Genomic DNA, 12,191 nt, shown 5'->3' on the forward strand with positions numbered 1-12,191 from the left:
CCTCAAACTCCTGGGCTCAAAGGATCCTTCCACCTCAGCCTTTCAAGTAGCTGACACTATAGCAACATGCCACCATGCCTGGCTAATTTTTTTTTTTTTTTTTTTTTGAGACAGAGTCTCACTCTGTCACCTAGGCTAGAGAGCAGTGGTGTGATAACCGCTCACTACAGTCTTGACCTCCAAGGCTCAAATCATCCTCCCACCCCATCCCCCAAAATAGCTGGGACTATAGGTGCATGCCACCATACATGGCTAATTTTTTTTTTTTTTCTTTGTTTCCGAGGCGGGGGCCCCCGCCCTGCTTCCCCCGCTGGGTGGCTGGGACTACAGGCGCCCGCCACCACGCCCGGCTAGTTTTTTGTATTTTTAGTAGAGACGGGGTTTCACCATGTTAGCCAGGATGGTCTCGATCTCCTGACCTCATGATCCACCCGCCTCGGCCTCCCAAAGTGCTGGGATTACAGGCTTGAGCCACCGCGCCTGGCCTACATGGCTAATTTTTTAAAAAGTTTTTTGTGGAGACGGGTCTTGCTATGTTGACTAGGGTGGTCTTGACCTCCTGGCTTCAAGCATTCCCCCTGTCTTGGTGTCTGAAGTGCTGGGATTACAGGCATAAGCCATCCCATCCAGTCCGGGCTAATTTAAAATAAAAATTTTTTGTGGGGACAGGATCTGAATATTTTGTCCAGGCTGGTCTCATACTCTTGGCTTCAAGCAATCCTCTTGCCTTGGTCTCCCAAAGTCTTGCGATTACAGGTGTGAGCTACCACACCTAGCTCTAATATGTGTTGCTGAATAAACAAATTAGAGAAATTTAAAAATTATATTATTGTCCTTTTTTGTGCTTATTGATAGTTAACGAGTACATAATAAAAAATAATTGAAGACTTTAGTTACTGATTTATTCATTCAGCACCTATTTATTGAACACCCATTGTGTCTTAGTGCTAGTGAGCATCCTGGAATACATAGATAATCAAATAATTAGATGTATGTGATTTTGACATTTATTCTTTTAGGTGAAACCTGGAGATGACTTAGAAAGTGATCGATACTTAATCACAGTTGAAGAGGTTAAAGTTGCTGGAGCCATAGGTATTATTAAGCAGAATGTCAATAAAGAAGCACCAGAGTTAAATTCAAGGAGATTTATATCCTCTGGCCGATCTCGTGGATGTCAGCCCTCTGGCTTAAAAAGGAAGTTTACTGTAAGTTTTACTGTGGAAAATAATACATCAAAATATATTTATTAAATTGTCTCAAAAAGTAGTGAATTTCGAAGTTATCGTACTCTGTCGTTCAAAGGGCACTTCATAGTATACTTAGGTAGAAAGGAAGTAAACCCTACTTTGAAAAATCTTATTACAAATGAATGTACTTTAACAAACTTTAAATCTGAAATATTACTTTACCTTAGGCAAAGCAGAAACACTCCTTCGTCTTTTTTTTTTTTTTCTTAGCCAGTTCACTTCACATTTTCTTTATGGGTAATGGTACAGCTAACAGTTATTTTAATATTTTCAGGATTTTCAAGGACCACGTCAGGTTCCGAAGAAAATGGTTATTACAGAAAGTGGTGAATCAGCTGCATCACATGACGCTAAGAAACCTGGCTCTACTATTTTTTCTCCATTCTACAGCATGCCTCCTTTGTTTCCTACTGTTGGCAATAAAGATGTAAATAATATACTGGCAGACCCTGAGAACATTGTGACTTACAAGAACAGAGAGAGAAATGCCATGGATTTTTCTTCAGTTTTTTCTCCATCCTTCCAGATTAACCCAGAAGTGCTGTGTGAAGAAAAGTATTTTTGCTCTCCTATCAATTCTGGAAATAAGCTTTCAGACTCTTTACTGACCAATGAGCCTGTGAAAAGAGATAGTTTGGCATCTCACTGTTCAGGAGTTTCACAAAACATCAGAAGCAAAGCACAGATATTAGCTCTTCTGAAGTCTGAATCATCTAGTACATGTGAGGAACTAAATTCTGAGATGACAGAGCACTTTCCTCAAAAACAACCACAGGGAAGTTTAAAAATTGCTACTAAACCGAAGCACCTAATTCAGCAGGAAGAGTGTGCTGAGATGAAGAGCACAGAAAATTTATACTACCAGTATCAATCAGAAAATACCATGAGAAATAAAAGCCGGTGGGCCATGTATTTATCCTCACAGAGTTCACCTATACGTTCTACTGTAGATGGGAATGATACAGAAAGGAAAACCAAGGCCCAGGAAGATGATATAAATTATAATTTGAAAGACCTTTCATTACAAAAAAATACACAGTTCTTTGAAACATGTGCTGAAGAGGGGAAAAAGTATAATGTAGACAAGTCAGTCGGTAATAATGATCAATCCTGGAATCAGGAAGTAAAATTAGAAATTCCTTCATTCAGTGAAAGGAATAGCTTACAGATTACCTGTAGCAGTGCAGAAAATGATAGTACATTGTCAGAATCTGACATTCAAGAAGATAATAAAATATCTTTTAATCAAAATGACAAGGTCTGCATTAAAGGATCAGTTCTCATTAAAGAAAATGCTCAGGAGGTAAATACATGTGGAACACCAGAAAAGGAGTATGAGCAATCAGAGTCATCTCTGCCAGAACTGAAACATCTCCAAGTTGAATTTAGTAATAATTCTAGAATCTCTGATGACATTACAGACATGATTTCTGAAAGTAAAATGGATAATGAAAGTCTTAATAGTATTCATGAATCACTGAGTAATGTAACACAACCATTTTTGGAGGTAACTTTTAATCTGAACAATTTTGAGACCAGTGACACTGAGGAGGAATCACAGGAAAGCAACAAAATTTCCCAGGATTCAGAGAGTTGGGTAAAGGACATTTTGGTTAATGATGGCAATTCATGTGTTCAGAAGAGGTCTGAGAATACAAACTGTGAAGAGATTGAGGGTAAACATTTGCCACTCTTAACATCTGTTAGTGGCAAACCTACAGTGACATTTCCTGTTAAAGAGACTCTGCCATCACAGTTTTGTGATAAAACTTATGTGGGTTTTGACATGGGAAATTGTAAAGCTGAAAACGCTAGAAAAGAAATAGAGGAGTATAGTGACACATTGAGCAATTTTGAATCTTTCAAGTGGACTGATGCTGTACACATAGATAATAAAGAAGATTCTAATAAACCTATTCAAGAAGTCAGAAATAACTATGATTTTGCTTTACTCCCGAATAAATCTAAAGGTATAAACATGAATTTACATATTCCTCATATTCAAAATCAGACTGCTGAAAACAGTAATCTATTTTCAGAAGATGCTCAACCTCAGCATTTTATTTTGGGAAATGACTTAGACAAAAATGTTGAACATGTTTTACCCTCAACTTCTAGTAGTGACAACAGTGTCCAACTATTAAATACCAATCAGAATCACTCTGAATGTATTGAACTTGATAAATCAAATACCCACATTTCCAATTCTTTATTTTACCCACTGGGAAAAAAGCGTCTTATTTCCAAAGACACAGAAGCACATATATCTGAACCTGAAGATTTGGGAAAGATTAGAAGTCCACCCCCTGACCATGTTGAGGTTGAAACTGCCAGAGAAGGCAAACAATACTGGAATCCTAGAAATTCTTCAGAACTTTCTGGATTAGTAAATACCATTTCTATTTTAAAGTCACTATCTGAACACAGTACTGCTTTAGACAGTTTGGAAATACTGAGAAAGAAAAATACTGTCTTTCAGCAAGGAACTCAACAGACATATGAGCCAGATAGCAGTCCTGAAGGTTAGAATTGTGTGTCTATTTTGGATTGTTTTCTTTATAGCTCAAAGAGCTATAAAGAAAGAAGATAATAGCTCTGGGTGCTACATTAAAGAATTATATAATGTTTAAATAGGTAATACATGTACTTGGTAAAACCAATGTTAATAGAGAATAATACCAATGAAAAGTCCCCATCCAACCACATCCCTCAGTCTACCCTTCAGAATTAGCTACAGTTTTCGTCTAGGATATCCTTCCATAAATATTCTATGCATGTATAAGCATATATTGGCACATTTAAGTTAATATATGTCAAAAAATATACATATATATGTACGTATATGTGTGTATATGTCTTTTTTTTTTTTTTTTTTGAGACAGTCTCACTCTGTCACCCAGGCCGGAGTGACTCACTGCAGCCTCTGCCTCCCAAGTAGTTGGGATTACAGGCATGCACCACCATGCTTAGCTAATTACATCTATTCTTATTATTCATTTTTGGACAGGTACTAGGGAATACATTTCTTTTAAAAAGTGAGTTCATATTGATACCTCTAATTCCAATCCTGTACCAGAGTTCTTTTCCCTCTTTCCTCTGTTCCATAATTGTGTCTGTCTTTTTTTTTTTTTTTTAAGGACAGAGTTTCACTCTTGTTACCCAGGCTGGAGTGCAATGGTACGATCTCAGCTCACTGCATCCTCCACCTCCTGGGTTCAAGCGATTCTCCTGCCTCAGTTTTACAGATACTTCAAAGTTCTCTTTATAGGAGTTAATAATTTCTCATTCCCATGAGTAATGTATGAGACTGGGTGTTTCTCCACAGCCTTGCCAATAGTGTATTGCCCAGCTTTTGAATGTTTGCCAATCTGATAGATGAGAAATGGCTTTTCAGTGTATTTTTTATTTATTTTATTTATTTATTTTTATTTTTGAGATGGAGTTTCACTCTTGTCCAGGCTGAAGTGCAGTGATGTGATCTCAGCTCACTGCAAACTCTGCCTCCCAGGTTCAAGTGATTCTCCTGCCTCAGCTGGGATTACAGGTGTGTCTACCACACCTGGCTAATTGTGTATTTTTAGTAGAGATGGTTTCACCATGTTAGTCAAGCTGGTCTCGAACTTCTGACCTCAAGTGATCCACCCACATCGGCCTCCCAAAGTGCTGGCATTACAGGCATGAGCCACCACTTCTGACCTTTTCAGTGTTATTTTAAATTTGTGTTTTTACTACTACAGGTGAAATTGAGCATCTTATATTTAAACATCATTTGTATATATTCTTCCATGAACTATCTTTTCTGTCTACCCTTTTGTCCAGCTTTTTAATAGATGTTGGCTTTTTAATTCTTGATTTGTAGAGTTCTTTATACATTAGAGATATTAGCCCTTTATGATATATGTTGTAAATGTGTTTCTTTCAGTATGTGATTGATCTTTTGACTTTCCTTATGGTACACTGGCAACAGCATTTAAAGAATATGATAGTAAATAATATACATTTGAATGTAAATGAACAGTGTACTACTTTCAAAAGGTAAAATTGAACTTTGAGTATCTCATGTGATTCCTGAGAAAAATATACATAACTTATTGTACCTACTAAAATGATTATTTGAAATGTAGTTAAGTTTGAAGATAATTGTTAGTTTGTTTTCTAAAATATTAAAAGTAAGTAGCCGGACATGGTGGCTCATGCCTGTAATCCCAGCACTTTGGGAGGCCGAGGTGGGTGGGTCACCTGAGGTCGGGAGTTCGAGACCAGTCTGGCCAACATGATGAAACCCTGTCTCTACTAAAAATATAAAAAATTAGATGGGCATTGTGGCAGGCACCTGTAATCCCAGCTACTCGGGAGGCTGAGGCAGGAGAATAATTTGAACCCGGTAGGTAGAGGTTGCAGTGAGCCGAAATTGCGCCATTGCACTTCTGGGCAACAAGAGTGAAACTCCCATCTCAAAAAAAAAAAAAAAAAAAAAAGTAAAAAGCTTTAATGAAAAATAAATATGAGTAGATAAAGTTATATGATACCATATAAGAACATAAAGTTCTAGTGTGAAGATTTAGGGATTATAGAATTTAGTTTTGAAGGCCAGGTGGTGGCTCACACCTATAATCCCAGCACTTTGGGAGGCTGAGGTGGGCAGATCACCAGAGGTCAGGAGTTCAAGATTAGCCTGGCCAACATGGTGAAACCCCATCTCTAATAAAATATATAAAAATTAGTCGTGTGTGGTGGTGGGGACCTGTAATCTTAGCTACTGGGAGGCTGAGGCAGGAGAATAGCTTGAACCTATGAGGTGGAAGTTGCAGTGAGTAGAGATTGTGTCACTGCACTTTAGCCTGGGTGACAGAGCAAGACTCCATCTCAAAAAAAAAAACATTAGTTTGGGAAACCAACTTGTTTCTCTCATCAAGTTGGAAAGAAAATTACAGTTGATTCTGAAGATTTGCAATAGTTCTGTGAAGTCACTGCAAACACATAATTAGTAAATAGTAAACCTTGCTCCTATGGGAAATACACGGTTAGGTTCCTGCAAGCCTGTGGTCAGAACATTTTCATTAATTTGTGAATACATAACCTTGTTTTATGTATGTTTCTGCTTAAAGAACCTTATTTAATATATATTATTGATTCATTAACATTGAACTGATAGCCAACAGCCATGTAACTTACCTGTAAAAAACTTACCTAACACACTCATAAGGAATATCACAGTCTTCTTGCCCTTGGGAACACTAGACAGCACTATTCTTAGGGGACTTTTTTTTTTTTTGACAGAGTCTCAGTTTATTGCCTGGGCTGGAGTGCAGTGGGGCGATCTTGGCTCACTGCAACCTCCGCCTCCTCGGTTCAAGCAATTCTTCCACTTCAGCCTCCTGAAGAGCTGGGACTACAGGCGTGTGCCACCATACCCAGCTAATTTTTATTTTTTTATTAGAGATGGGGTTTCGCTATGTTGGCCAGGCTGGTTTGAACTGACCTCAGGTGATCCGCCCACCTCAGCCTCCCAAAGTGCTGGGATTATAGACGTGAGCCACGGCACCTGGCCTCTTTGGGGACATTTTAAGTAGTGAAGTTACCAATAAATAGCACAAAAATGAAAAATGTGGCACCAAATGGCCATGAAAAATAATTGTTTACAACATAAGCTAAAACAAGAAGCCAGAGTGTTGCCTTGAGAACATGCGTTTCAGGCAATTCGTTTTTTGCTGCTTTATGTATGTCTGCAAATGACAATGAAAGTATAGCAAATACTGATTTAGGGGTTACAAATAAACTTTAGGGAGTAGGTAGAATCCATGAGTAATGATCGACTAAATTCGCTTTTTTGATATAAATATATTTCTCTAAAAAGAATTAAGTTGGTTGCTTGAGACAGTTTGAGAAGATTGAATCACTGGGGTATAACGTACTTTTATGACGTTTAAAGCAAAATTAGAGAAGAATAACTTTTGCTACCAATTTAGAATGTGTGAAAGTGTTAAAATTCTAAATTTTTTGTGAGATAATTGTATATAGCTTAGAAGTGTTAATTTAGAATGTTTTTCTGGAGCAAAGGCAGTAAAGGAAAACAACATCAATTTTCATCTGGTGTTTTTAAAAAACTTTTTAGAAATGTCAAGTTCCAAAATTATTGTTTATTTTATTTTATTCTGAATTTTAGCAGGAAAATAATGAAATCATAAATAGCAATAGCCTAAAAATGAAGTTTACACTAGTTATAGCTATGATTTTTTGCCGTAATTATCACTTAAAATTAGTCTTTTTGTGATTTTAGAAGAGAGAGATGATTGAATATGTACTTTTTTTAAGAAAAAAAAATTCTGTTTTTAAATGGATACCTGATAAGGTGGCAAAACTAGCCACTCTGCACTCCTTTCCATTCTGCAGACTTGCCAATTTTCTGCTGTTTTGTATTCAGCCTTTTACTCGAACACTTTTACCCTTGTCATAGCTGAATTTTTTCTTCAAGTCTCAACTTAAATGTTACTTCCCATGAGAAACTTTTCCAATTCCTGTATCAAAAATCGTTCTGTATCATATCACTGTTCAGTGAGATACCCTTTTGTATCATAATCTGAATTTATCTGGTTTAGTTATTTGTCTTTTGTGTCTCTCTTTTTTCAAGGAATTTTTTTTTGTCATGTTCACTGCTATGTCCCTAGTGCTTGGCATACTGCACTTGGAAAATAATTGTTGAGTGAATTTTTTAGAATATAGAATTTTTTTCTTAAGCCATAGTAAAAATGGGTTTAAGATAGACTAGAAATAGCATGAAGTGCTGTTTTTTTTTTTTCTTTTGTTTGAGACATGGTCTCACCGTCACCCAGGCTGGAGTGCAGTGGTGCAACCTTAGTTCACTGGAACCTCTACCTCCTGAGTTCAAGTGATTCTCTTGCCTCAGCTTCCCGAGTAGCTGGGATTACAGTTGTGCACCACCATGTCTGGTTAATTTTTGTATTTTTAGTAGAGACAAGGTCTCACCATGTTGGCCACGCTGGTCTTGAAATCCTGGCCTCAAGTGATCTGCCTGCCTTGGCCTCCTAAAGCGCTGGGATTACAGCCTTGAGCCACCATGCCTGACTCGGTTTTTCTTGTTTATGTTTGCACATAGCAACAGTATATTGGGAGTCTTGACTTTCTTGTTCCTCACAGTTGTCCAGTACTTCATTTTTAGCATTTTTAGCATAGGTTATTAACTATTGGGTTAGTTTTTATTTTTTAATTAGTGTAAAAAACGAGTACAAGGAAACATTCCTACTATTGACTTAGAAAGTAAAAAGGCTTTCATTCTAAATATTTTTAAATTTTTATCATAAAAATGTTTTGGTCTAAACAACAGTACAGTGAATCCTCAAATGCTAGTTTCTAAATTGAACAATTAACCAAAATCGTCTGATCTTAAAATTTAAGTTATATTCCTTGCTTCAGATTTAGGAATAACTTAAATTTTAGAGTACTGCTATATATAACAATGATATGATTATTTCTTTTCTCCATTACAGTGAGGAAACCCTTTATTACAGTAGTTTCACCAAAGTCTCCTCATCTGCACAAGGATTCTCAACAGGTACAGGTTTTTTCTCTAAGAGTATGTTCTTTTATTTTGATAAGAACTTTCTATAATTTGTAATAGAATTATAGTAATACAGTCCCAGGCTATCTTGGTTCATGACTCCTCCCGTATCTAATTTTTTCATTGCCTTCCTCAGCCAGAAGAAATACCTAACAGTTGCATTTATTATGTAGTTAGTAGTATTAAGCAACTCAAGTATTTCCTATGTTAGCATTTTGTTTGTTAAAAAACACAGTTACATGGCTCGGCGCGGGGGCTCACGCTTGTAATCCCAGCACTTTGGGAGACCGAGGCAGGCAGATCACCTGAGGTCAGGAGTTTGAGATCAGTCTAGCCAATGTGGTGAAACCCCATCTCTACTAAAAATACAAAAATTAGCCAGGCATGGTGGCATGTGCCTATAATCTCAGCTACTCAGGAGGTTGAGGCAGGAGAATCACTTGAACCCGGGAGGCAGAGGTTGCAGTGAGCCGAGATCGCATCATTGTACTCCAGCCTGGGCAATAAGAGTGAGACTCTATCTCAAAAAAACAAAAACAAAAACAAAAAAAACCCACAGTTACTAATGGAATGTATACCTCTGTTGGGCACTATATGACTTCTCAAACCTTGGAATAGATTAGGTAACACCACCTTATTTCTTGTTACACATTGATTTTCTCATGATAATTGCTTTTTATCATAGCAGTTTCTCAGAACTCAGCTTCACAAAGGCGTGATGTCATTGAAAGAAATGTAGCAAGATCTGATATAGAAACAGACCTGGAGTTAGTAGTTCATTAGGTGTCAGACAGATGTCAGGTGACACTGTTTCCCTACATGTAAAACACCTTGTGGAGTTCCTGTGAGTTCATTGTGCCACCTCAGAGTACCTTGTTGCACAGTTTGGGAACCATGGTAGTTATATAAAAAATAATAGCTCTAATTAGGATGAATTGAAATTCTAGGATAAATCATCTAGATGACTGTTTCTAACTCAATGGGGATGCCATTAGCACTTCTGGAGGGTCATTTCTTTCATTATATGGCACTGGTCTTTCTACAGACATGTTTGGAACAAAAGCAAGTAGTATGTTTCACTTGCCTCCTTTTTATTTTTGTTTTTATTTTTTTTGAGCTGGAGTCTCTCTCTTTCGCCCAGGCTGGAGTGCAGTGGCACGATCTTGGCTCACTGCAGCCTCTACCTCCCAGTTTCAAGTGATTCTCCTGCCCCAGCCTCCCAAGTAGCTGGGATTACAGGTGTGCACCACCACTCCCAGCGAATTTTTGTATTTTTAGTAGAGATGGAGTTTCACCATGTTGGCCAGGCTGGTCTCCAACTCCTGACCTCAAGTGATCCACCTGCCTCAGGCTGCCAAAGTGCTGGGATTACAGGCATGAGCCACTAGACCCGGCCTCACTTGCTTCCTTTTTATATCTTTCTTTATTTTCTATGTTACTGGTCCTTTTTTCCCCTTTTAATAATCTTGATTTTTTTCTTTTTAAATACAGAAAACAGTGAAGAGAAAAATAAAACTTACCCTATTTCTCAGAATATTTATTAATGTTTCCAGATTTTTTTGTGTGTCCAGTTAAAAAAAATGGTTAGATTGATGTATATAAATAGTTTTATATCCTTTCCCCTTAATATCGTCGTATTACCTCACATTATTAATAATTCTTCTTAAACATATGTTTTAAAAGTTATTTACCATCCATCCTATGGCTGTCTTGTGCTTTGGACAAACAGTTCTCTGTTTTGGTCATTTAAATAATTTCCAGCATTTTGCTATTATAAGTAACCCTTTAATAAATGTTTTTACACATAAATCATTGTTTGCATTTTAAGTTTTTTCCTTAGATTTGATTCCAGAAGTAGAAGTAATTATTTGGAAGGCTAGGAACAACTTTCTTTCTTGGGTTCTTGATATTTTGTTTTTTTTTCTTTTCTTTCTTTTTTTTGAGACAGAGTCTTGCTGTATTGCTCAGGCTGGAATGCAGTGGTGTGATCTCGGCTCACTGCAATCTCTGCCTCCTGGGTTCAAGCGATTCTCCTGCCTTAGCTTCCTGGGTAGCTGGGACTACAGGCACACGCCACCATGCGCCAGCTAATTTTTGTATTTTTAGTAGAGATGGGGTTTTGCCATGTTTGCCAGGCTGGTCTCAAACTCCTGACTTCAGGTAATCCGCCTGCCTTGGCCTCCCAAAATGCTGAGATTACAGGCATGAGCCACCGTGCCTGGCCATGATATTTTCAAATATAAAAATTTTAATGTTTTACAATTAGAATATTTATTTTACTTCATTTTTACTAGTACCCTTCCGAGCTTTTTAAATTCTTGCTAAGTGACAATACTGTTTTATCAGGATTTTACTTTTTACGTATTTATTTTTTTCTGAAACGGGTTATTGCTCTGTTGCCCAGGCTGGACTGTAGTAGCGTGATTGGCTCCTGCAGCCTTGACCTCCTGGGCTCAAGCAATTCTCCTGTCTCAGCCTCCTGAGTAGCTGGGACTACAGGTGCATGCCAGCACATAACTAACTTTTGTATTTTTTGTAGAGATGGGGTTTCACTATGTTTCCCAGGCTAGTCTCAAACTCATGGGCTCAAGCAGTCCTCCAACCCCAGCCTCTAAAGTGTTGGGATTAGAGGTGTAAGCCACAATGCCTGGCCAGTTTTTATTTCATATTAGTGATGGTGTTCTAGTATTTCTTTTTTTTTTCTTTTTGAGACAGAGTCTCGCTCTTGTCGCCCAGACTGTAGTACAGTGGCACAATCTTGGCCCACTACAACCTCCTCCTCCCGGGTTCAAGCGATTCTCCTGCCTCAGCCTCCTGAGTAGCTGGGATGCACCACCACACCCAGCTAATTTTTGTGTTTTTAGTAGAGACAGGGTTTCACCATGTTGGCCAGGTTAGTCTTGAACTCTTGACCTCAGGTGATCCGCCCATCTCAGCCTCCCAAAGTGCTGGGATTACAGGCGTGAGCCACCACGCCCGGCCCTAGTATTTCTTAAGTCTAACTGAAATTTGTATTTTTGTTTTCTAAATTATTATTGCCTATTGGTTTATCTTAAATTAATATTCTCTTCCTAAGGTACTAAAAGAAGATGAAGTTGGACTAAGTGAACCACTTCAGTCTTTGCAGGTAAGTTATTTAAAATATAAATTAGCCACTAGAAGCGGTGGCTCACGCCTGTAATCCCAGCACTTTGAGAGGCTGAGGCGGGTGGATCATGAGGTCAGGAGATCGAGACCATCCTGGCTAACATGGTGAAACCCTGTCTCTACCAAACTACAAAAAATTAGTTGGGCGTGGTGGCAAGTACCTGTAGTCCCAGCTACTCGGAAGGCTGAGGCAGGAGAATGGCGTGAACCTGGGA

General features: G+C 38.1%; 1 protein-coding gene across 13 annotated transcripts in view; it reads left to right on the forward strand.

Annotated features, from left to right (window-relative positions):
• ZGRF1 (zinc finger GRF-type containing 1) overlaps nt 1–12,191 on the forward strand; it is an 84,660-nt gene that overhangs the window by 16,140 nt on the left and 56,329 nt on the right. For 12 of the 13 annotated variants that reach the window (XR_002522159.2, XM_021938732.2, XM_021938738.2 and 9 more), the window contains 4 exons: nt 1,020–1,208; nt 1,525–3,772; nt 8,759–8,823; nt 11,906–11,956. Coding sequence is in view for 12 of the 13 variants with exons in the window: in XM_021938732.2 (XP_021794424.1) it covers nt 1,020–1,208; nt 1,525–3,772; nt 8,759–8,823; nt 11,906–11,956 (2,553 nt within the window). In the remaining variant the exon portion in view is untranslated. The remainder of the gene's footprint in view (nt 1–1,019; nt 1,209–1,524; nt 3,773–8,758; nt 8,824–11,905; nt 11,957–12,191) is intronic. The other variant, XM_021938736.2, reaches the window with a different exon arrangement.

The sequence above is a fragment of the Papio anubis genome, chromosome 3 (genome assembly GCF_008728515.1).
Source record: "Papio anubis isolate 15944 chromosome 3, Panubis1.0, whole genome shotgun sequence".
NCBI classification, from domain to species: domain Eukaryota; kingdom Metazoa; phylum Chordata; class Mammalia; order Primates; family Cercopithecidae; genus Papio; species Papio anubis.